At 45.6% G+C, this 27,337-nt stretch overlaps 1 protein-coding gene across 2 annotated transcripts; it reads left to right on the top strand.

Annotated features, from left to right (window-relative positions):
- Positions 1 to 228: 228 nt before the first annotated feature.
- Positions 229 to 23,506, top strand: SYDE1 (synapse defective Rho GTPase activating protein 1). 2 transcript variants are annotated; one of them, XM_020791677.3, is made up of 8 exons: positions 229 to 815; positions 9,575 to 10,321; positions 11,468 to 12,193; positions 15,733 to 15,950; positions 16,489 to 16,615; positions 18,127 to 18,287; positions 18,682 to 18,901; positions 20,229 to 23,506. In XM_020791677.3, exons 1-8 carry the CDS (start codon positions 725 to 727, stop codon positions 20,672 to 20,674), a joined length of 2,736 nt encoding a protein of 911 aa, XP_020647336.3. In that variant the 5' UTR covers positions 229 to 724; the 3' UTR covers positions 20,675 to 23,506. The 2 variants fall into 2 exon arrangements, with proteins under 2 accessions (XP_020647336.3, XP_078242786.1); XM_078386660.1 differs by lacking the exon at positions 229 to 815 and adding an exon at positions 1,353 to 8,573 and having other exon boundaries at positions 8,924 to 10,321.
- The last annotated feature ends 3,831 nt before the right edge of the window (positions 23,507 to 27,337 follow it).

Here is a 27,337-nt window from a genome sequence, read left to right as displayed (position 1 = left end):
ACGCTGGTAGTCTCAGGCAGGAACTGGCAAAGCAGTCCCAGAGCGTTGGCCCCTTCCCTGGGGAGAGTCAGGGGCCGAGCGACGGGCAGACCGGCTCCGACGTCCTGCAGGCCCCCTGTAACTCTCGGAAAACGGGCCAACGGTGGATTTAGGGGAAAAACGGGCCAGAGCAGCCTTTAATCCGCTGCTTGCCCCAGAGCTGCCTCGCCTTTGTTCCCAGAACCGACCTCACCCCGTCGTGGAACAGCCAGAGAGGAAAAAGCCGGCGATTCGTGGGGGCGTCGAACCGGAGGGCGGAGGGGCAGCCGTCTCTCGGGCTGTTGCCCAGCCGCCTCTCTTCTCCAGGGTGGCCACCAGTCCGGCCAAGGCCCGCCCGGCGCGCAGCGAGCCCCCGTCGGAAGGCGGGACGGGGCGGGGTTCCCGTCAGATTGAGACGGGGCTGGGTCCGTCCGGGAGCCCTCTCCCCTCACGGTCCTCCTCTGACGACAAGCGCCAGCGGCGGCAGCGGCAGCAGCGGCTCGGGCTTCGCAGGCAAGCCGGCAGGCATCCAAGGAATTCGCTCCTCGCCGAGCGCGCCGCCGCCACCGCCGCCGCCCGACGGTCCTCCTCGCGCTTTCCTGCCGAGGCCGGGGAAGGATCTCTCTCTGTGGGTGGGTGTGTGCGCGCGCCTCTCCCCTTGCATGGGGGCTCCGGGGGAAAGAGGCAACTCGCCCGCCGCCGCGTGATGGCCCAGCCTCTGTTCCGGAAAACTTTCTCCCGGCTGAGGGGCAAGGAGCGCCTGGGACGCAAGAAGGCGCCGCCGCGCCAAGAACCAGGTACCGTACCCGAAGGCGGGCGACGGGCCGGGGACTCGCGCCCGCCCTTGGCGTGTGTGTGCACGGGAGAGGAATTTGGGGGGGGGGGAGCGGAATTGGCAGGCGTTTCCTCCTCAGCTGCAAAAAGGAAGGGAAGGACGGAACGGCCGAGGATGGGTCTGCACTGCAGTTAAACGCAAAAGTTCCTTCTTTCTCTGGGGCGGGGGTGGGGGAGATGGGGGGGTAACCCGGGCAAGGCTGCTCTGCCCCAAACCCCTTTCCACGCTTCCCGTGTGCGGAGCATTTCCTTCAGGCTCCCACTCAGCCCTTGGTGTCTCTCTCTCCTGCGCCCACGCCCTCGTCCCGCGCTCTCTCCCTCGCCCGCCCGCCCCCACCGCCGAACGAAGGCCGGCGTGACACTCGGGCGGCTCTTGGGTTTTGGAAGAAGAAGCCCGGACCGTTAAGGCGGCGGCTGTTCGGGGTGGCGGCATCTCCGAGCAGGGCAGAGCTGGCCAAAGGCGGCGGCGGGGGTTTGCAACAGGGAAGCGGGGCGGGGGGTGGGTGGGTGCCAAGGCCAAGCCCCGCTTTGGAGTGAAGGGCGCGAGAGAGGCGGCCTTGGAAACCCCGAGAAGGGGGACAGAACTGCTGTGGGGACTTTCTGGGCCAGGTATGTGCCCTTCCCTGGGTGGTTTGGACTACAACTCCCATCACAACTGCCATGCCGGCTGGCGTCGATGGGAACGGGAGCCCGACGTCTGGGGTTCCCTGGCTCCCCAGCTTGGTTTATGACCCTGGCCCTGAAGTGCTCATCTCTACCCAAGAGCCCAGTTGTGCAGCCCTCAGAATGAGGGATAAGGAGGCAGAGACATTCAGCGGTAACCTCCGTGTTACTGCTGGCCATGTGACAGCCATGAGAGAGCGGCTTGAATAGCCTTTCTGTACTAGATGGCACTCATTGACCAGCCCCTCCTGTGGTTTTTCCACCACAAGAACCAATGGTTCTTCAGTTACAAGCAAAAGCTCATACTGCTGCCCTTATGGACACAGGGCAAGAACAGAGTCCTGCACAGGGCAGCAGAGAAGATGCATGCCTAGCGGTGTCCATTGACCATTAAGACCCAGGACCACAGAAAGCTCCAGCTGGGTGTTCTCTGGGGATACCTAACATGGTGCCCTCTACATATTTTGCAACCAGGGCCAATGATTAGGAATTAGCCCAAAACATTTAGAAAGTGCTAGTTACATACCTCCCTTCTTAAATGCATCTAGGAGAACTACAGGAGAACTATTTCCCTTTAAGATTCTTCTTCCCTTGTGTTCCCTGCTGCCACTCTCCACCCTGTAACAACAATGACAAATTATATAATTATATACAGAGAGGTCATTATACTGTACATCTGTTGAGAAAGTTGTTTGCTCTCAGCCTCAATTCTCTTTCTGCAAAACAGGATTTGTAGTAATTTAGCTCACAGGACTGAGAAGTCAAGGTACCATCAAGACTGAGAACGCAGTTCTATAAACGTGGTAGCCCCAGTCTGGCATGAGGGGGCCTACAGATGGGGATGATAGAAGTGTAGTCCAACATGTCTGCCAGGCACAGGGTGGGGGAAAGTTGCTAATAAACGAACAGCAGGGCAGGCAAGCAGGGAAAAGGACTTTTCCAGAACTGGCACCCAGTGTGAGTAGATCTGGTTTCCCACAGAGGCATGCTTGACTCTTGACTCTACCCTTTTTATGATGTCAAGCAAAGACCCTCATCTTTGGAACACCTTTACCCCCGGAGATTCGACTGGCACCCTTGCTAGGAATTTAGTAATTCTTTATCCCATCTAGGATCCTGTTTTATTTATTGATCTTTCTGCTCTTATGATCAAAGTTATTTTAATGCTGTTTTTATCATTATATTCTGTAAGCCACCCAGAGTAGATTCCAAAATCTAGATGGGCGGGGTAAAAATGGACCAAATAAAATAAAATAAAATAAAATAAAATAAAATAAAATAAAATAAAATAAAATAAAATAAATAAATAAATAAATAAATAAATAAATAAATAAATAAATAAATAAATAAATAAATAAATAAAATATTGTTTTAATTTACCCAGAGCTTTTAACCTCTTTCTGATTTTAATGTTAACTGTTGCTAGTTCTCTTTCACCAATAGCCTCAAAGTCAAATCAAAGAGCTGGATATTTAACATAACTGTTATTATTGTTGTTGTTGTCATCCTCGCTGTCACCATCACCACACGGTTATATGTGGAATCTTTCTCTTAGTGTTGTTGGGATTGTGTGAGTTCCTCTTATTGCCAGTTGTGTATCTTCAAACTAGTTCTGTAGCAATGTAAGTAGCCAGGGAACGTGCTCCAAGTGAGTCTAAAAGAAAAAAAAAGCCAGTTTGTCCAAACAGTGACAAAAATAGCAGTGTTTGGAACCTTTCTTGGCATCATTTTGTAAAATACATCCTAAAGCCGGCTCATTCCAAAGATCCACCAAATAAAAAATTGCAACTCCTGCCTGTAAAGTGAGGGAGGCTGTGTGTGCTGTTGGTCCATCTGCCTTTGCACTCCCCAGCTGTCTGCTGTGTGACTTGTATCTCCATTCCTGAGCTTTGCCCAGATCAGTGGGGTGCTTTGTGAGTTGAGTTGCTCAGGGATCTACAAAGGGAGCTCTGTGTCTTGGCCGGGGAGGGGACTGTGCAGTAAACAACAGGAAATCCAACTTGGCACCAGGTCTGAGCAGCTGGGAGCTTGGGAGGGACCTCCGGGCCTCAGCTGCATTGCAGGCCTCAGCTGCACGTCTTCAGGCCAAGCTCAGATCCTGCAAACTTGGGGCCCTCTCCGGAACCCCCTTTCCCCGTCCCATGCTATTTCTTTCCCTCTTCTCCCCTTGGAGGCAATTTTCCACCAAATGTTTCAGTGGATTGTTTTGCTCAGAGCATGTTTTCTGTCCTAAGAAAATGGCAAACCCTAGTTCTTAAGGCACAACCCTTGATTCTGTTTTCAGATGTAATATTAGGTGATGCAAAAGGAGACTGTGCCTCTGAGCAAGGATGGAGGGGCTTGGCAAGGGCTTTTTAGTTGAGAGACATTTCCAGGAACTCTTGAGGCACAACAGCTTATTTTAGACATGATGGCCTGGCATTTTGGTTGGGAAATCCTGGTGATAATAAAAGTCCCTCTAGCACAGACATGGCCCCCGTTTTGCCCACAGGCTGCACGCAAACCCAAAAGTTATTTTTGAGCTCCTCTGCCACCAAAACTGGTGCTGGTACCACCAAACCCACAACATAACTGTTTATGAATTCTAGCAATGTACACAGCAGAGATGGGTAATGGTTTATCTCCATATATTGTTGAACTGCAACACTCAACATCTTTAGCCAGCATCGCTGATGGTAAGGGAATCATGGGAGTTGCAGTCCCACAATACAGGAAGGGCTGGGAGTCTGTGAGTTATTAATTTTAGCTTCTAGGTTTGTTTATGCAATCTGCAATGACTGTCCTCCTGCTTCCCCTTTGGCAAGACACTCAAGATCAGGTCCCTGCTTTTCCTGCATACTCAAATTAGGTATCTTTACTCATCCTGTAGGAGGATGTTTTTCTGGCCATCATTGAATACTCCTGATGTTGTAGCCAAGTTTCAGAAATAGTTGCAATAGCCTCAAATTTGGTGTCTGCCATCAGTTTTCAGCAGCAACTGCAGTCATCTGCAACATGGATATAGTGCTGCTGGTTATTTATCATAGAGGTAAACTGAGGCATATGCATTTTCTGGGTGCTGAGCTGGTGAAGGAAGGGAACTAACCTAGAAATAAAGTCGGAATTCCTAGCTTAACCGAAGCAAGAGAAAAGGGGATATGTATGTCATAGTGACACATGGACACAACTTTCTATAGGAAGTAATTGGCAAAGGATATTATCTTCCAGAAGCATTACTCCTACCAATCTAGAACCTTCCACAACAGTTTCTAATAGGCGCCTTTGACATGCATGGTAAATACAGTAACTGGGGTTTGATTGAGCAGTTCAGAAAGCTGAGAGGTGTAAAAGAATGGTTACGAAAGGTACTATGAGCTGATTGATCTGTATAGTTCTTGGATGATTTGGTTCTGTTTTGTATAAAACAGTGGGTGCGAGAGGGGCAGAAGTGGTCAAGCAGAGGTATGAGGCAGTTGATTCAGAGCAGAATTCAGAGCTAAAATGAGTGTCGTCTGTTTGTGAAAAGATTGTGAATAATAATATGGGGTTTTCTTGTGAAAAAGTTGTGAATAATAGTGTGTGGTTTTTTTTAAAATTATTTGTGTAAAAGCAAATATCTATCCATCTATAAAGAGCAGGATATTTTTAACATTATAAAGAAAAGTAAGGGTTTATAATGAAATACTAAAGGAACCGACATCTAGAGAAGCTCTTTTCCCTTGCACACAATACCAGAACCAGGGGACATCCACTCAAATTGAGTGTGGGGAGAGTGAGAACAGATCAAAGAAAATATTTCTTTACCCAGCATCTTGTTAGTCTGTGGAACTCCTTGCCACAGGATGTGGGGATGGCATCTGGCCTAGATGCCTTTAAAAGAGGATTGGACAGATTTCTGGAAGAAAAGTCCATTGCAGGTTACAAGCCATGACGGGGATGTATAATATCTAGGCTTAAAAGGCAGGCATCTCAAAATGCCAGATGCAGGGGAGGGGTATCAGGAGACAGGGATCTCGTTGTCTCGTGTGCTCCCCGAGGCCTCTGGTGGGACCACCGTGAGATACAGGGAGCTGGACTAGATGGGCCCTTGGCCTGATCCAGCAGGGCTCTTCTTATGTTTTTACAACAGTTTCAATATTGTTCGTACATTTTATTTTTTATATATCTTACTGAACTCTTTATTGCTATGTATGTTTGTGTGTTTTTAAAAAAACTCTTTTTGGTTTGCAAACCTTGCATATTGTTTTATAGATAGCAGCATGCATGCAGCCACAAGACATTACATCCACCTATACTGCTGGTAAACGTTCTGATGTTTGGCTTATGCAGCATCACAAAACAAACAAGTCTCTTGTGTTTCACAAGATCCCTTCTTGCTTTTTAGAAGGGCAGCATAAATATGCGTGGCAGAGTTTGAGCAGCAGTGTAAATGGGAACATTAGCTATTTGCCTGGACTGGTGATACAGTAATCTGTAAGAAAGGCGTCCCTGTTCACAGGTTTAAATAGCAACCCCAAATATAGTGTAGGCGTTTGGGAGTGGTTGTCGTTTGAGTTGACAGACACAGGTAGAGAAAGTGTGTGAGTGACACAGCCTTCTTTACTGATATGCTCTGTTAGCATTCTTTTCCAGAGATGTGGGTTACTGGTTTTAGTCTGTTGTACTAGAAAGAAAAGAAGGCTAATGTCCTAACGTATTACGTATTTGACATAAATTTTTGTGGACTCCAGCCTTCTTGCTTCTAATGGAAACGTTTGCTGTCCATCAGATATTTAAAGTGCTACAAGACCTGTTTGTTGTTGTTGTTGTTGTTGTTGTTGTTGTTGTTGTTGTTGTTGTTGTTGTTGTTGTTGTTGTTGTTAATCTAAGATTCCTTTATCTTGCCTTTCTTGTCTTCACTGTATTTCTGAAACTGAAATCTTTGGTTGGTTTCAGCGATTTCTGTGCTTTCTGTGTCTGATTTCATTCATACAGTATGTTTTTTGAGGATGTGAGAACATCCATTTGAGATTATCTATCAGGGGTGTGTTGTTCCAAACAAATGCTCTTCAACACCAGCTGAAGACTTTCCCACTGAAGCTGGTTCATTGCGTAAACATTTTGGGAAGGCTACATTGAAGGCTCTGGATTCCAGTCTTAACCTACCAAACTAAGCTTTCAATCAAAGCTTTATTAATATTTCCCAACATTCACTGATATCCACTGACTCCTTCTCACCACTCCCAGAAGGACAGTCTAAACAGCTCATATGTGCACATTCTGCATCAAGAAGGCAAATCAGCATGCCCTTTATACACAAATCTAGGACTTAACACATATATATGGGTCCAGCAGTGTGCATTGATGAGGATCAACTTCTGAGCCTCTCTCTGCCTGCCTGTCCTAACTATGTCACATTTGAGGTATATTTGAGGACACATGCCCGGTCATCTGTGCATCTTCGAACTGTAATGTTTATCCAACCAAGAATATGTGTGGCTTGTGTGCAACTAAATCTACATCTTGCTCAGCGTGTGTGTTGCAGGGTGTGTCTGTTGAACTTGAGACTTCCTTCCATGTACATGTAGAACTTATAATAAGCTTGACCTGGTTATAATGATGAATGGTGAATAAGGCTGAAGGGGTACCGGTAGTAGATCTCTCACAAAGAGGGCCTAGGAAAGATCAGCTGGAACCCAACTGAATATTTATGCTTGCGTAAGTGCAGTGGTGTACTTAGAACAGGAAATAGCCACTGATTAATGAGTTCCTGATTTAATTCCTGGCATGCCGCTAGGAATTCAGCTGCTTGCTACTCAGAGTTACACCAGACAGACGTATTCAAGCAGGTTCTGCCCATACTCTGTTATCACGTCATCACATTTTTAAGGAGCTATTCTTGTTTTCCCAAGAAGATGCCTTTTCTACGCTGCTGCAAATGTGTAAATGAAACTCCATTTTCTCTGTCCCTGAAGATACCTATGAAACATGTCTCTTGAGGTTCTCATGCTCCTCTGGCCCATTCATCGTAGGTCTAGTCCACAAGAGATCACTTGTAACTTGTACTAAGATAGTGCACACAGGTGGAGGCTCTCCCAGCGGAAAGGAGAGAGACATAACACAGATGACCATCATTGTGAAAAGACTGGATCTTCTTCTTCTACCTTTCCAAGTTCTACTGCTTTGGACAGTTTGGGATTTTGCTATTGTTTTGCAAATACCTCCTCCTAGTGTTTCTGAGCCCTCTCTTGAAATGGCTGCTTTCTTCAGGTGGCTCCTTTGACCAGTGATTGGAGTGGAAGAATTTCTTGAAGGTTTACTTAGTAGCTGAGCAGCCTGGGCAGCACAAGGTCATAACTGTGAGCATCCATGTACATGTGGTCTGAGGGCTGTACTGTTGTTCTGAGGGGGGCAGCGGGTGGAGAGGCACAGAATAATCAAAAACATTCGAGGGGTCAAGGGGGAAAACTTGTGCTGAGTTAGGTACTCTGTGAGGCCCTCCAGATGGGGTTCAACTGCAACTCCCATTGACCATAATGGTTAGACATTAAGGACCAGAATTAAATAAATTGATACAGAGCAGAAATATGAAATATATATTATGTTAAATACTGTATCTCTGTAGTGTATATGAGAAGTATTTAAACATTGGTGTGTTAGCAAAGAATTGTAGCAAGCTATGGCAGTCACACAAAAACTGGCCACTTTGTTGGTGATATGGAGTCAGAAAGTTGAAAATGGAATATAAAGTTCTTAGGATTTACCTGGGAATTTCTGAAGAACAAATAAAATGAATTTTTGACAAATGTTACCATAGAGGGAGGGAGCAGTATAATAGAATGTGCCCAGCGATTTCCTCTTCCTCGCTATCACAAGGACATAAATGTTCCGCATATCAAGGTACTCCATGATATCGCACCTCCAGGAGCACAGAAGATAAAATATCAAATTGAGCCAGCCAAAAAAGGCTTTTCTACATTTAGCAAATGTTAAATTAGCCAAGTAGGTAGAGGGCACAAATACTTTATTGCTTTGTTGTTATTCTGTGCTGTCAAGTCAGAACTGACTTATAGTGATCCTAATTGGGTTTTCAATGGAAGGTAAAGGTAAAGGTTGCCCTTGACAATTTTTGTCCAGTCGTGTTCGACTCTAGGGGGCGGTGCTCATCCCTGTTTCCAAGCCATAGAGCCAGCGTTTTGTCCAAAGACAATCTTCCGTGGTCACATAGCCAGTGCGACTTAGACACAGAACGCTGTTACCTTCCCACCGAGGTGGTCCCTATTTATCTACTCGCATTTGCATGCTTTCGAACCGCTAGGTTGGCGGGAGCTGGGACAAGTGACGGGAACTCACTCCGTCACGTGGATTCGATCTTACGACTGCTTGGTCTTCTGACCCTGCAGCGCAGGCTTCTGCGGTTTAGCCCACAGCGCCACCACGTCCCTGGAAGTAAGATATTAAAGGATGAGGCTTTACCAGTTCCACTCCATCAGTGAAGTTCCATGGCTGAGCAAGGATTTGAACCCAGGCTTCCTGAGTCCTAGTCCATCACTCTGTTCACTACACCACACTGGGTGTTCCTCTTATTGCTTGGAATATTATGTTTCTCAGCCACACTTAAATGTTCTCATAATTCTATGCCCCAAATGGTTTGCTTTGCAATTGATTTGAGTTTAGAGTTGCCAAGTGCTATTAAGGTGCTGGGACATTAGCCCAGATGCAATTATTTGTGTTAGATAGGTGTCTATTCCATTTAGATTGAAAGCTGTCTGTCAGTGTTAGTGATGCAAGTTCTTCTTGTAAGAAAATAAGTGTTATCATGCATATCCTGGCACAATCTACCAGTTATAGCAGCTAAAATCCAATAACATTTGGAGTAGCCTGAGCTATTCACCCCTACGCTAGCCTAATCTTTGTTCTTAAAAAAAAGTTGACATATATATTCTCCTTAAGGCTCTAAAGAAGGTAGTTCAGCGACTTTCCATTCCTGAACTACTCCTATCACGATTTTGTTATAATGCCAGTATGTTTCCCCTCCAGCCAGACAGAAAAGAGAAAAGAGAGAGAGAAAGACAATCAGTGTGTTTTCTGTTCCCTACAGATCCTCTGTTGGAGTCACCAGCTGCTTCTGCATCCTTTCTTGAACATGAGCAAGTGGGGCCTTCGCTCCCACTGGAGGAGGGTGGAGGCAGCAAGAAAGGGGCCACTATCACTGTGTCGAGGAAGCAAAACTGGGCCAAGTTCACCTGGGGTAGCCAAGAAGATTCTCGCAGTAGGAAGCTCTGCCAGAATTCTTTCAGCACGCCATCGGGTCCTGCTCCCCTTAATGATGCATCATCCCCGCAGAGCCTTCTCGGTGCTGCCTCAGAGGCACCTGTTCCAAAAGAAGCTGGTGAATCTCCAGTTAGCTGCCCAGAGATTTCCAGTTCTAGTGTCAGCACCAAACACAGCAGCCAAGGCGCTTATCTGCAGAGCCTGGAAAGGAGCAGTCGGCACTGGGTGCTGTCCTCAGGGAAGACCCAGGACCCGGAAGAGTCGCTCCCTTCTGCTGGCTCTGGCACGGAGCTGAAGGAACTCAACATGCTCTGCGGTAGTAAGGGGGAAATCTGGTACAACCCCATCCCAGAAGATGAGGACCCACAGCTCCCTTGCCTTGATAGGAAGTGGGGCAGCAGTGTCAAGCACCAGGATCAGAAGAGGAAGCCTAAGGACATCAACGCTGCACATGAGGTTGTCCACCTCGGTGGCTCACAGCAAGCAGGAAGTAGTGGTTTGAAGACTTCACCAACCCGAGTGAGACCTGTTAAGCTGGCTGAGGAGATCAGCATCCCCCAGCTCCAGACCTCTGGTGAGAGCTAATTGTCCTTAAATGGTCCTTGTATGTTTCGTGTAGATGTGTCGAACCCCAGTCCACTCCTATGGCAGCCCTGAATGATTTTCCATGCAGCAAAATTGATAAAGATCTGGGTGGTGGGAGAATCCTCACAACTGGTATTGCAGTTGGTAGCCCCGAGACTACAGTGGTGCCTCGCTTAGCGATCGCTCCGTTGAGCAACGAAATCGCTTTGTGACGGGGGTTTTGCGATTGCTTTGCGATGGTCCCTATGGGGTTTTTTCGCTTTGCTATGACCGTGGGGAAGCGATCATCGCAAAGCCCCTATTTTCGACCAGCAGGTTTCAAAATGACCGCCGGAAAAACAAAATGGCCACCTGCTGTTTTGCCTCGCTTAAGAGGCAGTGAAAATAGCGGCGCTATGGAGGATTTTCGCTTAAGGTGAGTTTTTAAGCCCATAGGAACGCATTGATTGCTTTTTAATGCGTTTCTATGGGTTTTTAAAATTTCTCTTAGCGATGAAATTGCTTAGCAATGTTTTCCCCCTGAACGGATTAACGTCTCTAAGTGAGGCACCACTGTATTGGGAAATGGGAGAGGTCAAAGCTCTCTGGATGTCTGTATCTCTGTCATTAATATGGTAATGTCAGTTTGGTTTCTGGAGTCTTGAGTTGTGATGGCATCCATACAGTGTTCATGTCAGCACTGGTGATTCATTTTACATACTACAGGTATCTGTAACATTTTACAGTGGATAAAGAGAGGTTGGGTGCCTCTTATCTTACAGAATAATCTATGGACTTGTGTTGTTTTACAGCTTTGCTCTTTTCTTGGTACAAAGGGTCTCCCTCCTGGCAATTCTGTAGAAAGACTTGCCTTCTCTGCTCTCTTCTCATGGCAGAGCTTGGAAAATATACCCTAATGGGAATACAGCATGCCTTATGGGGAGGATGGGAGGTGTAGTCCAATTTTCTCCCCACACTCTGCTTAAATGTTGTATTTCCAAATACCACTTCCTTCTCTTTCTTCTCCTCCTCCTCCCCCCTTCATATTTCTTTCTCTTCTCCACGCGTAGTTCCTCAAGAGCATTTGAACAACACTTGATTCACACTGGGTAAGTGGCAGTTGGTTTGACCTGTCTTATGCAGTTTCTCTCCCCAGGAAAGATGCTGGTCGCAGGTATGCATCCTGAGGAAAAGGCAGCAGATGCTCTGTCAACAGCACAGAGCCCCACTGCCTGCAAAAAGGGCCCCAGCCTTAGCAAGGCAAAGTCTCCGGGCCCAGTGCGGAGTCTGTCCATGAAAATGAAGAAGCTGCCAGAACTGAGGCGGAAGCTTAGCCTGCGTAGTTCCCGTCCCCGGGGCCCTGAGGCAGAAGGTGGCTCCTCTCCCAAGGAGTCAGGCAACGTCATCAGCCGCTACCACCTTGACAGTAGTGTGGCTTCTCGGCAACCGTTGTCGCGGGGCAAGGCTGCCAGCAAAGGGGGATACCTGAGTGATGGTGACTCCCCAGAACTCCAGGCTAAGACGGAGGCTTGCCTAGGGCTTGATCCTGGCTCCTTCCGACCCTACAGTTTTTCTGAGCAACCTGGCTGCTTGCAACATCTCTCTGGCCTTGTCAGCATCCACCTGCTGGGAGTGCAGGACTTCAAGCCTCCCAAAGCTGAAATGAAGGAAGCCTTCTGCGTCCTCCAAATTGACTCTGTCAACAAGGCCCGCACAGCCCTGTTGCCTTGTCAGGGGGCCTTACTCAACCTCAACCATTCCTTCCAGCTGGAGCTGGAGGATGCTCAGCTCCTCAAAGTTGTGGTCTTCTCATGCGATCCCATGGTGGGCAAGAATCGTGTCTGCTGCCACGGCACCATCACCCTACCCTACATATTTCAAGGTAAGATGGACCAGAAGAGAGGAAAGACTTTCTGATGTTTGGGTATAGATGCATTAGCAGTTTTCTTTTTTTTCAAATTAGTATTAAATTTTTTAAAACTAATCATTACAAAACAATACAAAAGTAGAAAGAAAGAAAGAAAGAAAGAAAGAAAGAAAGAAAGAAAGAAAGAAAGAAAGAAAGAAAGAAAGAAAGAAAATATACAAAACAAATTTAAAATACAACACAAAACATATTTATATCCTGTGCACCTTTCCACCCTTGGGATATAAATTGTTTAAAAATTATTTCTAATTTATTTCTTCTCTAAAAAATATAATGAATCTTTTCCTGGAGTATAATCTTTAGTTTTCCCAAACTCATATTCTAAAAATACATTATTTTTTTCCATTTTTCACAGTTGCTTTATTTGCATAATCTTTTTTTTTTGCTTTATTTATTAATGGAACCATATAATAAAGAACAACAAACAAATAAAACACAATAATTATGAACAAAACAAAGTGCTCTCCCCCACCGGGACCAGTGTAGAATTAAACCTTTTCCTTTATTTCAAGGACTCCCGTCCCCCTTCCAAAATTTTAATGTTTCTTGCATTGGTGCTCTTCCCTTCCCCTTTATTAATACATAATCAATAAAATCTCCCCAAATTTCTGAAAAAGTATGCCTTTTAAGCACTCCTTTCTTTACTTCAATATTACATGTTAATTTGTCATTAATATATATTCCATACCTCTGTGTACCGTTCACTTAATTGACAATTATGTTTTGTTTTCCAATAACTAAGTAAACTGTAACTAAGTTAGAAATCTAGCAGCTGTAACTAAGTTAGAAATTAATTTTATTCTTGCCCAGTTATATTCCACCTTATAAAATATTGATAAAAGTGCTATTTTAGGACATCCTTCTACATTTCTTTTAGTTACTTCTCTTATTTCCCCAAATACCATTTGCCAAAAAATACATTATATTTATGCTTAAAACAATTCATTTTCAGTACACGTATTTGTTTTCTAACTTCACATGTTGATTTATTACCTTCTCCCTTTTTGCAGTAATTTCCTCAAATTCTTCAAAGGGCTACACTCTCCTATTTTTTTTCTCAATTCATTGGGCCAATATTCTAATTGAATATTGGTCCAATGAATTGAGAATATTCTAATAGATTTATATTCAATCATGAAATTCCTCCTTCTCCTAGTAACAGTCTAATTTGTTCTCTATACATTTTTAACCCATCATTTATTCTGATAACTTCTTGCTCTAGTAATAACCTTTTTAGACGTCTCATAAGATTTTCAGGAAATCTTCCTAGCCTAACCACTTGACTTAATGGAGAACTCCTGCAGCTTTTCCAACATTGCAACATATTAGGTAGAGATTTTCTATCTTTTTTACAATATCTTTGATATTTTCCTTTTAAAATGTTTCCCATATCTCCTTCAATATTATACAACTCAAGATTACTCCAAATTATGTCTTTGCTATTAACGATAATATCAGGAATATGTCTCAATTAGTTTGCTACATCGTAAAATTTAGTACAGTATTAGGTAAACCTAATCCTCCCTCCCTCTGTGGTAAATACCATAATTTTTTATTTATCCTTGGTCTCTTATTACTGTTGCAAAATATATTAATCATATTCTGCCATTATTTTAACTCCTTATCACTAACCTTTATGGGTAACATCCAAAATAATAATAATAATTAAAAAATTTAGGAATAATTTTCATTTCACATAATACTATTCTCCCCAACCATGATAAAGTCAACTTTTGATATTCTTTTAATTGCTCCTTAACTTTTTTACTTTATAAAAATTTAATTGTATAATAGCTTGTAAATTCCAAGTAATATTTATCCCTAAAAATCTAATATTATTATTTACTTTACTCTCACATTAATCTGTCATTTTTCTTTTTCTTCAGTATTATAACATATTCACATAAAGTTCAATTCACTTCAATTTACCTATAACCCTGGTATTTCTTGAAATATATTTAAATGAGCTTTCATATTTTCTGTGGAGTTTATTGAATCTTCATTTACAAGTAATGTACTGTCTGCAAACAAATTGCATTTTTTCTTTACACCCTTTCCTTTTATTTCATTATCTTTCCTTATTACATTTGCTAATATCTCTGTTATCAAAGAAAATAAAGATGGAGATAAGGGGCATATTTCTCTCATACCTCGTCCTAGTGATATTCTTTCTGTTACCCCATCGTTCATCAGCAACCATCACTATAGTCTCTGAGTACAATTGTTGGATAATATGTCTAAACCATTTACCAAATCATAACTCCTGTACTAATATCTTTAATGCAGGCCATTCCACCAAATCAAGCACCTTAAATATATATAATACTAATATCCCTGCTTCTCTTCTTTTTCTTTTATTGTATAAATTATAGGAAGTACTCTTCTCACTAGACCTGTCATCTTTCTACCTTGTAAAAATCAATGTTGATTTCTCCCAAGATAATTGCCAATAGAACTATTTATGCTCTTAACTAGTATAGATAAATAAATATCTTGGTGTCTTGATTTATTACTGAAACTGGTATATAGGCTCCCACATTCATGGGTTCTTTATCCAGTTTTGAAATTAATACGATCAATGGATGCTTCTAAGATGGAGGTATAGTAACAATTTTTCTAAAGGGCAGAGTTTTGTCGCGAGATGGAGTGGGGGAGAACAAGGAGGTGATTTCCCTCCCAACTCCCATCTTAAGTGACTGTAGCACAAGGATGATCTTGCACTCTGCACTTTCTTACCTCAGTTACAACCAGGGCAGTGCTGTAGCCATTCCAGAAAAGCCCCTTAATGAAATGGGGATGAAGGACTGCTTCACCTCCATTAGAGCAAGACTTGGGTTCTTTTGACTGTTCTTGTTGCGTGTGCCATGTCAGGCAGGGGGAAGTCACTGTTCCCCAGGTCACCTGTTATCCTGGGTGTGGGCTCGGATCCCATTGCTCATACTGTACTATCTCATCTGTATCACTTATCTCCGGCCTTTCCCTCAAGGCAGTGGACATGGTTCATCTCCTCCACTTTATTCCCACAATAGCTTTGTGAGATAGGACGGGCTGAGGGTAAATGATCACCAGTAGTAAGTAGGCAGCTAGACTAGGCCCATTGAATCAATTGAGTTGAGTCACCAAATCCCTACTGGTTCAAGAGGCCTATTCTAGTGTGGACTCGTGACTAGACTTGGCCCGCTACATGAATAATATGGGTCACAGGATATGCAAGAACAAGCCAAAACATGACTGTTTCATCTGTGGTGGTGATGGAGGAATGGCTATGGATTCTGAAGCAAGAGAAGAAGGTTGGATAGAACTAATTCTGGGAAGCAGAATTCTGTGCCGCTTGCCCAACGTGTTAAAAGACCGGGACAAATCCGTTTGTTGTTATTCCCAGAATTGGGGCTTAACTAAATAGGACTGCTTGGCTAAAGGTGGGTTGGAGGCCTGGGGGGCCCTTTGCAGTCCTCACAGCCTCTTCTCTGCTTCTCTAACCCCTGGACCAGCAGGTGGTAGAACCCAGCAGCTGGCCATGCAACTGGAGCCACAGGGAATTCTTTACCTCAAACTCACTCTGGTGGATCAGTGGGACCCTGTCAACCGTGAGCAGGAGCCCCAAGTGTTCGGTGTGAACCTGAGCCAGCTGGTGGAGAGGGAAAATGCTGCCATCAAAGTGCCCCTGCTGATCCAGAAGTGTGTTGCCCAGATTGAGAAACGAGGACTGAAGGTGAGTATTCTCCCTTTCCAGAAGCCCTTCCTCCATTTCCCCAGAAATGCACAGGATGACCCATTGAGGCTATTGGGGATATGGCGCTACACGCTGGCCTCTTCCTTTCCTTCCAGGTGAGTGGCCCTGCTGGGAATGGAAGTTTTCCTCTCCCATAGCTTTCCCCAACTTGATTTCCACCCGATGTTCTGATCTAAAAGTCATATTCTGGCAGGAGTTGTGGGGCAGAAAACTCATGGAAAGAGCCGAATTAGGGAAGCCTGCCATCGATCAGTGGTTCTCCATGTGTGGCCTGGGTGAATATGAATAAATGAATTAGCAATTTTTGATGAATTTTGCAATTTGTTTTTTTTAAATTCGTGCCCATTTCCACTCAGAATTCTCAGCCACGGGCTACTGTGGCTGGGACTTCATGGAGTTGAACTCTAAAGCATCTGAAGATACAGAGATGGAGAGTCATCTAGGCAATAGAATATCTCTTTTCCAACCCCCTGTTGTCTGGAAGGAAACCTATTTGCCCCTGCGATTCTCTTTGCAGGTGGTGGGGCTGTATCGTTTGTGTGGCTCAGCCGCAGTGAAGAAAGAGCTGCGTGATGCCTTTGAGAGGGATAGTGCTGCTGTGGAGCTCTCCGAAGACCTCTACCCAGACATCAACGTCATTACAGGTCAGGGTTGCAAAAGGCATTCTGTGCTAGACCACTGCTCCAGCTAATCAGTTCCCTATTGGTGCTGGAGTGGGGCCTTCTAGGCAAGGCTGGTGGCACTGCTGTCTCTATGAGGCTGTGCTTCCTGCTTCCTCTTGGCTCAAGATAAAGGTTTGCCCACCCTCTCCAGGTTTGCTTCCTGCTGGTGAACCAGAGGTCCAGCCAAGCCACAGTGTGCAGTTTCTGTGAGGGATCTGATCCTTGTGCCATGGCTGAGTTGCCAGTCGACCCAGAAGCAGAAAGGAATCTGGCAGGTCTTGCCAAGGAGGTCAGGAATGAGAGAAGTGGCTAGTGCAGCCCAAAAGGGACTATAGTTTCCAGAGATGAGTAAATGTTTCTGAAACAGAGGGACAAGAACTGGCTTCAGCCAGCTGATTTCCCAGTGCTTAACTGGTGTGGAGTACAGAAGACCTGGGGGAATCCCGATGGGGTCTGTCTGCCGGTCATTTCTTCTCCATGGAGATGTTGAATGCCATTTGAAGGAGTGAACTGCAAATTCAGAACAACTTTAGGACCAGCTGCTCCATTTTCCATCTCTTTTGAAAGATGGAGTGAAAGCAGGACACTCGAGGATCAAATTAGGCTTATGAACATAAGCGAGAATGGTTGTTGTGGGTTTTCCAGGCTCTTTGGCCGTGTTCTGAAGGTTCTTCTTCCTAACGTTTCGCCAGTCTCTGTGGCCGGCATCTTCAGAGGACTGGAGTAGGAATTCTCTCTGTGCTCTGGTGCAGTTTGCTTAGGGAAAAGCCGAAAAATGCACAACAACCATCAGATCCCGGCTGTGAAAGCCTTCAAGAATACATAGTGAGAATGTTTTGAATTACACACAGACACACTTCAGAATAAAAAGGTAGCTATTCTGTGAAACTCCCAGACTTGCTTGGCCTCTCTCAAGAGCCGTTGTGTTCTCACCATATTAATTGTCATTTGTGCCAGCTGTGTACGGCTCTAGCCACCCAGAGTCTAGTCATGGCATGCCTCCTTAAAACCATCCTGCCGATCTACCTATCCATTACTCTCCCAGTTCATCCAGCATAAAGCCGTATGAAGTCTCCTCATACTGCCTGCAAGGATCCTTTGTAACAGAACCTTTGGCTTCACTTTATTAAATTTATCATTTATTAGTTAACATTTATGTCCTTCCTTCCCTCTCATGAGCTGTAGGCTCCGTATTTTGTTCCACAACCACCACCTTCATCTTCATAACCACCCTGGGAGTTGAGCCAATGTGTGGAAAAAGAGTAACTGGCTCAGAGTCCTCTGGTGAATTTCTTGGCCAAGTGGGAATTTGAACCCAGGCCTCCCAAGTCTTGGTCCAGCATTCTGTTACCACCGCACCATACTTCCTATCTCTCATGTGTCCTGGAAATTAATCTCTTGGCCTCTCTAGTAAAGACTGGAGACTGGCCTTGGGAAGGGAGCAGTTGTGGTTTTTAAAGGGCTGAGGTATTTCCTGTGTTGACTCTTCCCAGGCATCTTGAAAGACTACTTGCGAGAATTACCCACACCTCTCATCACCAACCCACTCTACCATGTAGTGTTGGAAGCCATGTCCAATCGGACAGTGGGCCAGGACGCTAAGGAGGCGACGACAACAGCCGCTCTTCTGGACTGCCTGCCAGAAGCTGAGAAGGTGAGGGCGAGGAGAGCAGGTTTGTTGATCCCAGCCAGCTTCTCATCTCCTGGTTCTTAGATAATCCTGTTTTGGTCTGATGGGCTGCGGCCGAAGATGACTTCCTGCGATTTAGCATGATCCTGGCTTACCACAAAACACATGAATTCCTTGATTTCTTCACTAGAAGGTCCAGGCATCCTTTTCCATCATAACTGGGCCCTTGCAATTTTCTTACTAAAATGAAGACAGTCACCTTTCTCCTAGATATATAATGCCGTCACATCACCAGGGCTTTCTCCTGCTCTTTCCATCTCTTTCCCCATTAAGATCTCTCCCCTTCTGGTGTCAGCATCAGACGGGTGTCGATGATCTGACTGAACCGAAGTGAACCACTGCTGCCTCCATTTTCTAGGCCACCTTGACCATGCTCCTGGACCACCTTAGCCTGGTTGCTGCTTTCCACACATTCAACCGCATGAATGCACAGAACCTCGCCGTGTGCTTTGGGCCTGTCTTGCTGAGCCAGGGGTCAGGGGCCCACAGCTCTAGCCAGCAGCACCGCTCCATGACCACCACCATGGACTTCAAACACCACATTGAAGTGTTGCATTATCTGCTACAGGCCTGGCCAGGTGAGTGGCACCCAGTGTGGGGGAGGCAGTTGGGCAACAGATGGGCAGTCTTGGCTGGCTGAAGGCGTGCCAGGCAGTGTGTTTTATGATATTTTGCTTTCCCTTAGATAAGTATCTCCCCAGTTCAGGCTGCTTGTGATAGGTCCAAAGACACTGAAGTGGGTTAGGAGTAGGAGGCGTTAATGTAAGAGAGGTTAAAGGTAGTTTAATTCAAAGGAGGGTAGGGTGCAGACCGTGCTTCAGGGATTTCTTACTATCCTCCTCAGCATAATGGCAGATTTTATCCAGTGGTTGGTGAACTAAAACGCACTGGCTGTGTCCTGTTTCTTGGGAGCACTGAACCTGTCTCTTAGGCCCCTTCCAAGTAAGCATCGCACACAAGATTTTACCGTTCTGGATTATTCTAGCTCATCTGCAGACTTGGTTATGCATACTGACCTTCAGCTCCATACTGTTCATTAATTGCAGGGGTCTGTCTACAGTTCTGTGAGGATTGTTCATTTCTTTTTATTTACTCCACCGCTGCTTTATTGTGCAGTTGATCTCTGTCCTTTTATTCCTTTTATTTATTTATAATGTTCACAATAAATCCATAAGAGAGCATTTTGTTTTATCCCATGGTTGCTCAGTTTGCTTGAGAACCTTTGATGTGGAACTCTGCCAGAAACAGCCTAATAATGCAATGCTGTTAATCTCTACCCACAAGTAAGTTCTTTTATATTCAATGAGATTCGATCTCAGGTAAGTATGTGGAAGGATTGCCGTTTGAGCCAGGATTGATAGTGTCTGCATCTAGATGGATGCTCTCAAATAATTGACAAGGATGACTCCCCTTTGCAGATGTCCTGTTGCTTCTTCCCCAGCAATGATGCTTCTTCAAGGACAGTGAAGAAATGGGGGTAGTGCTGGCCCTGATGCTTCCCACCACCTTTCATGGGATAAGATGATGGAGTGGTCATTTCCGGAATCTCTAATTTGATCTAGACTGCAGCTTTGCAACCTGCTGTCAAAAAAAAAAAATACCTGTGGAAAACAGGGGAGAGACAAAGAAAAAGAGAAAGAAAGAGAACAGCACTAGAATGCTTGCAGGTCCGACAAGGAAGCTTCTAGGCAGGTTCAAAGCTTTGTTGCCCTTTTACCTTGAAGTGCATTGTTGGTTCTTCTCTGGGGCTCCTTCCAATGTAATCCTAGAATCATAGAGTTGGAATAAAGAGAACAATTCATTCTCTCCCCCCGCCCCCCACTAGCTCCAGGGTGTTGTTCGAAGGAGCATAGCCTGTGGTCATGCCATTTTAGGTAGCTTAACATGTTTACCCTTTCTCTTTAGCCCCACGCAGGGTGACAGAAGAGGAGCATGCTCCGCCTGGCATGCAGGCACATGGCCCCTGCCGCCGGCCCCTGGATCTGCCACTGCTCCAAGGCGCCGTTGTGGCTCGGAGTCGCCCCCGAGGGTTGGAAAGTCCTCCCAGCAACCGCTACGCTGGGGACTGGAGTGTGTGTGGGCAGCAGTTCTTGGCAGGACCCAGGCCGGGTGGTGACACCGACTATGACGAGGTGGCTGGGAGTGAGAGTGACAGTGAGAAGGAGGAGACCGAGGAAGACGCTCTGAGAGAAGGGCTGAAACGCCACAGCCAGACTGTCTTCATGGGTGATTTTGCCTTGGTGGAAGACCCGGAGGCTCCTTTCAGCCCAAGGCTCAATCTGAAGGACTTTGATGCCCTCATCCTGGACCTCGAGCGAGAACTCTCCAAGCAAATCAATGTCTGCCTGTGAGCCATTCTGCCAGAATATAAGAAGACCGAGGAACCCTCGGGCACTTGCCTCAGTAGGGCAGTCTCTGACGTTAGTCAAGCTCAGGCCTGCCACCTTATCAGTATTCCTTCTGTTCACGGTGCTTTGAGCCACGTGGATGGGTTTTTTTTATTGCTGTTGTTGTTGTTGTTGCTGTTGTTTGTTTTTGTTATGTCTCTGTGCCTAGTGGTGGAGAGCCAAGGTGTGTACACCTGCTGATCGGCTGTCAAGGTGCAGTCACTGAGGCCTTTAGCCTCTTGAATTTTTATTATTATTTACTTTTCCCACTTGGAACTGTGGACAGGAGGGAGGAGCAACTTTCCATTCAGTACTTTGTTTTTTATACTTTAGTGCTTCCAAGGAAGAGAGGAGCTGGTCAAGGGTTTCCCCCCCCTCCCCCACTTAAAAAACTGATATTGAGTCAATAATATATATAGAGAGAGCACACTTTCTTAGTCATTCAAAGCACTTCCACAATTCTGGAAAAGGTGGCCAAAATCCCTCTCCTCCCTTAATATAGATGGGGCCCAGTTGTGTGGCTTGCCCTGCTCAGTGAACCCCTGTTTGAACCAGGGATCTACAGCTCAAATGTCAAACTCTGCACTCAGCCAGCAATAGTTATGAGGGTGCCCATGAGCACGTTCCCCCATTGGAACCCCCTTTTTTGTGGGTGAGCCCTTTACTCCCGTTGGTACATGACACCTGGAGGCCGTTGAAAGTGGACAGAAGTCCTCCAGGAGTTAAAACAGCAATTCCCCATCCATGTCACCTTGTGTACAGCGGAGTTTGGAAAAACAGTTTCGCACAAGGCAGTCAAGAGCAGGCATCCGTGCTGGGCCCTGTAGATACTCATGCCAACAACAAGTGTGACAGTGCAGTAGCAGCTTGCAGCCATTGTTGGCTTCTACAGATACTTCTCTACTTTTGCCAGCAGTGCTGTTTTTTTCACCTTCCTGTATGAAGCTACTTTGAAAGCCTAAATCCTAGAGGGTTGGCCATTGCTGGTATCTCTCTCTGCCTTCGAGCCTTAATGTGTCAACTGCCCAGCATAGTGCTTGCACTAATGGGACAGTATATAAATCCAATAAATTAAAAGAGACAGCAGAGGGCCCCATGGATGAAAGGGAGAATTCCTTCTCCAATGCTTGGGCTTCTTCTCTGTTCTAGCATTCCGGCCCTCAGCCTGTTCTCACGCTCACCTTCTTGTCCTGCATGGCTGTACAGCAGGGCTTCCTCCTCCATTGCTATGGCAGGAGCTGCCCACCTGTCTGCAGCACCACAAAGGGTTTGCTAGGACTCATGCCTTTATCCTGGTTGGCCAAAACTTAGCCTCCCCTTTAGGCATCTGACATCCTGAGGAGCGAGTGGGAGGAAAGGCTAAATCAAATCATGCTCTCTCCAAACAGAAGGGAGCTAACTGTGGCTGTTGCACTTTTTCAGTGTGGAGAGTTCTTCAGATATAAGCATCTTTTGAAATAGCTATTATGGACCATTTCAGCTCAATCTAAAACACAGAAGCAGTGCCATGTTAGGGGCAAGTACACCTGCCCACTTCAGTTTCACTGGCTGCCTGGATACTGTGGGCCATCATTGCCCGTCCTAGCCCTTGGCTACAGTAAGCAACCAGGTGCGGGGGGTGGGGGTGGAGGAAGATGCACTGTGTTGTTTTTTTGACAGTGAGGATGCAAGCAAGCTTGTAAGTAGATCTGTTGCTCTAAAAAAGTGGTAAATCACATGTAAAGGCAGCCTAATGGCTCTTCTTGGGTAGGAGAGACTCTGTCTAGAATTGGCAGTTGGGAATGGTGTGTGGGGGTCCTTTATTTATTGTACACGTTCCTGTTTTGTTCTGTTTTTTGCTGCTTCACATCTGTTTCAGATCTTGTTGGGTTCGAGGGAGTTAAGTGACGATACAGAGTGGTGGAAGATCTAAAACTCTCACCACACTGCACACCAGTGCCTTGTTTTGAGGTAACTACGTATTCTTCTACAAAATGGAGCTTTGTGCTCAGTTTACATGCATCTGATTGTAGTGTGTGGTTTGGTTCAGACCTCCGCTGTTCCAGGACACTTCTTCAAAAGCAAGTCAGCTCTTGATGAATCCAGTGTTGTGGCCGACTTGCCACCTTCTTTGAAGAAGGAGACCCTCCCGGTGAAGAGTGGGCAGCTCTCTGCTTCCTCACAGGCCACGGTATTGGAGTAGGCCAATGTGCTCTCCCCCCTGTGCTTTCTAAAATATTTTCCAGGTAGGCAGCCACTTCTTGGGTGGTTTCTCAGAAGACTTGGCCACATACTGCAGAGGTAGCCACGGAACCTCTGCTTCTCCTCGCCTGTGTTTGAAGTCATCACAAACAGTGTTTCCGCAGCTTGCGCAAGCTGCAGGCAGAGAACAGGGCAAGAGAATGGTGTCCTGGGTTCCTTCTACTAAACTGTGCCAGAAGATGTGGCTGGGCAGTAACTACATGCCTTCTGCAACATGGACTTCAGCCCTTGGTGTGCCAAGCTATAAATGAGCCCAGTCTCTGCAGGATACGTCCCAGGTGCCATTTGACAGGCCCGTCCTGAGGGCTTTGGCTCACCTGTTGTCCCCATGCAGGAAGAAGGAAGCCCTGTTGGGTGTGTTTTGGGTTTCACGGACTGCTTTTCGCTTTCCACTTGCAATGCAGTTTTCAGCGAGCACTTTTACTGACAAGAGAGACTGTTGTAGAAGTCCTTGGGCCACCTAGCCAACTTGATGAAGAAAAATGGTACGGGGGGATGCGGGCCTTCAAAAGGAAATGTATGTCCTCATGGACAATTAAAGTATTTGTGAACATACACAGTTGTTATCCGTGTGGGTATAGGTTGGCGTATGAACATGGAACATGCTGGGGGGCCTTACCTTGATCATGTTTTACACTTTCCATTAAGGTCTGCCTTCCTGGGATTTGCCCTAAGTGAAGGCCAGGCCTCCTTAATATGGTGCCCCATAAGAAAGTTTAGTTCTTCAGTGAGGAAGTCCAGAAGTCCCTTTTCTCAGCCCTTTTCTTCCTAGTTTTAAGCAGCAGCCTGTGTGGCCTTGGGCAAGCCGATCAGTCCCCAGCCTTCCCCAGGAGAAAAGGGAAAGGAAGCCACTTTATGTATTTATTGAAAACCCTGGAAAGGGTTGACGTGAGTCAGAATCGACTTGATGGTACACAATGTATTATTATTATTATTATTATTATTATTATTATTATTATTATTATTATTATTATTATTATTATTATTATTATTATTATTATTATTATTACAGAATCCTGGACTTGTGGCATTTCAGACAGCAGTGGTGTGGCACTTGAAGAACCTTTTTGAAGTTCTTTCCATGTACAGTACATGACTTCCCTTCTTGCGTTCATCAAGACATAGAATGTACTATACCAAGTTTTCCCAATGTGCTGGTTTTCTACATGCGGAGACATTTTCTTCTTGTTCTTTTCGGTGTGTTAAAAAGTGGGGAAGACCAGTGAGGAAGTTCCCAAATCACAAGCTATCACAAGTCATTCACCACTTGAGGGAGCTCCTCTTTAGGGGGAAAAAAAAACTCCATGCTAAACAAATCTAAAAAATATACCAAATATTTTGAGGCAGCTAGTTTGCCACAATTTGTCAGCAACTATTTAAATTGAGGCATTTGGAGTATAAAGGCATTTTGGTGGTTTCTTGTTGAAATTCAACAAGCTATGGAGAGCAAGGACTTGCCTGTACTTGATTTACTGTGACTCTCAGTTGTTGGTACTACAGTTGTTGGTACTACAGGCCTCTTTTAGATCCTTTCTTTTGCTAGAATAATGCTGGCTACCCATTTAGGGTTACAGAATCCCACCTAGCTCTTCATAAGAAGAAAAAACAAGTAGGCTGGGGGGGGGGGGAAGGGGTGGTGGAGGAAATGATAATTGCACTATTTAAAGTAATTTGGGAAAATGGAGAATGGTTTATTCGTTCAAAAAAAATTTTTTGGAGCGACGGATGGAGGGTCATTCTGCTTACTCAGCACAGATCTGCCATTGTTAGTGGGTGGGCTTGTAGACAGGCAAGGTGAGCATGTCCACAGCATCTTATTCCTTGGGATTTCAGATTGCAAACCGGAGATCTAGGGCTGGGCACTTGTGAGGTCACAGAAGGAAAGGCAGGAAGACCAAGTGGGAGAAGGAAGCTGGAACTGTTCTGGAGCCAGCTGATTGTAGAGATGGGCAGAAGTGGAATACAGTAAAATATCCACAGATGTATCAAAATACGGCTAACCAGGTAATGAAGCAACCAAGCGTTGGAAGGAAATGGAAAAATATGTCCAGCAATTGCAACAGTTGCTGTTATGCTGTTATGCTTGCAAGGGCCTGCCACCTGTGTAATCTTACCTACAGCACTCATGATAATTGGGGTGTTTTCCAAGACCTTGCAATGCTGCTGGGAATTGGAGAAGGCTTACCTAACATTCCAGAGGGACAGGAAATATATGTGTTGTAGAACAAGGAGGCTTGTAAGTTCCTGCTCCCTGTCTTACTCTGAATGATACAATGGGGGAGTCAGGTGCACGCATTCATCCCTTTCCCCTCCCTTCACTCTTGGCATTTTGGCATGCCATTGTTGCATACATTCAAAGCACACCTTTAGACTGAACTATTGAATGCTGGTGATTGAGTTGGTTGGTTGGGGGATGTTTTGATTATTTATGGTGTTTCCCTCATCTTTTGCTTTTAAACATTTGGTTAAGATGCTGCTGAACATAGGAGTAGTTGTTTATTCTACTTTTAAAGGCCTTTACCAAGTAAGAGATCAGATGTAATCATATTTTGGGATGGCCCAAATCCTGTTCCACAGTTAGGCTGTGCCATTACCTGCAGCAACAGATTGCTGCTAATTAATGAGTCCTGTCTTTGCTTCTTGTATGCCAAGCCACTTGATCGGCACAGAATGAGGAATCCAAGCAGGACTCATTTATGTGTGGCAAGTTGCTGCTGTGAATTACACAATTTTCCTTCTGCCAGTGTAACTACACAACAGGATTTTGGCTCTTATACTTTAACTGTCTTTTTAAAATGTGGAAATATTAGTTTCTGGGAAAGCAGTGAAAATATCAGACAGTTTGACAAGATTATAAGAGGTCACCAACTTGTTTGACTATGTCTAGTTAGCCTTGTCCCCAGACCACCATGAAGGGAAAGTGGACCAACATTTGTTGTTTGATAGGCAAACTTGTATGCAAGTTATATTTCCAGTTCCTCTTTGAATTTGAACACCCTGTTCCTGCCGTGCCCCACTCTGCTGGGCTCCCCTCTTCTGAAGCAGAGGAGGAGGAGTTCCAGCCTGTGCCAGCAGAGTTGGCAACTCAGAGGCTTCAGCCTGCGCCTGGGGAAAGCCAGGTTGGAGACAGCGGCATCAGATTCTGGGACCTCCGGCGGCGCTCCCTCAGAAGGCCAGCAGCAGCATTGCTGGCCAAGAGAGTGTAGGAGAAAGGAAAGCAGAGCCAACCCCAGGCTGGCCCTTCGAAGATTCCTGATTGCATGTGGGCAGAGGGGAAGCACTACTGTATACATTTCCCTCGCAAAGCTTCAGCAAATTGCTGATTGCAACATGGCTGTTGATCTCCTTGCCTGGTTGTTTCACTTTGTTCCTGCTGCCCTTCTGCTAAACTTGACTTGAAAGATTCCACGGCTGTGACCTTGGATTACAACTGAGCTTGCTACTTTCTCTTGGCCTTTCCTGAACCTTGGCACTCACATCCTCCTCCATAACTGTTCCGAGTGTTCAAACACCCAGAGCCAAGCTGTGAGAATTAAAGAATTAGTATCTACTCTTACAGTCTCAGAAAGATTCAGTGAGTAGCCTTCATTCATACAACGGTTTCCCACTAGTACGAGGCACTAGTTGGTCTCAAGGCCTAATTCTCAGAATTTGTGATCTTCTTTTTAATCGGCTTTCGTAGAATCATATAGTTGAAAAGGGCCCAGAAGGCCATTGAGTCCAATTCCCTGCTCAATGCAGGAATCCAAGTGAAAGCACATCAGACAAACGGCTGTCTAGCTTTTCCTTGAAGGCCTCCAGGGTTGGAGAGCTCACCACCTGTTGTTGTCTTCTCCCTCCCCCCCCCCCACATAGACATGTGGCCCCAAAGAGCAGGTTGCAAGCAAAGTAATGCAAGCTGAGGACCAAACAAACCATCTCGTAAGTAATGAAAGGGACACTTGGACAGCCCAGTGAAAGAGAACATTACGCAAACTGCCGTGCTGCCATGCTTCAGTGGAAGAAATGATGGCTCCGCAGAAGGAAAAGCTTGTTGAGACGTGGCCGTTGAATATGTGGAAGCTAACCAGCCGTGGTCTTTCTCTGGAATGAGGGAAGGGGAAATGCCCTTTACTTGAGACATTGCAGCAAGTGACATGCTTTTGTGCACATCCCCCATGGTGAAAGCACACGGTACCCCAAACCAGTTAAGTTACTTGGTTATAGGGAACAGGAAGTCCCACAGGCACCTTTTCACTTCTGTCATCATAAGCATATATTAGAATAAACTAACAGTTTGATGTCGGTTCTGTTTTTCTCATCCTGTCTAAAGAGAGGACCAGCCTGTCCTTGCCACAACAAGGAGGCGCCCTCTGTTGGTGGAATGGAGGAACTGCAGGAACCAAG

The sequence above is a fragment of the Pogona vitticeps genome, chromosome 2 (genome assembly GCF_051106095.1).
Source record: "Pogona vitticeps strain Pit_001003342236 chromosome 2, PviZW2.1, whole genome shotgun sequence".
NCBI lineage: Eukaryota > Metazoa > Chordata > Lepidosauria > Squamata > Agamidae > Pogona > Pogona vitticeps.
This window is presented reverse-complemented; position numbering and strand designations above follow the sequence as displayed.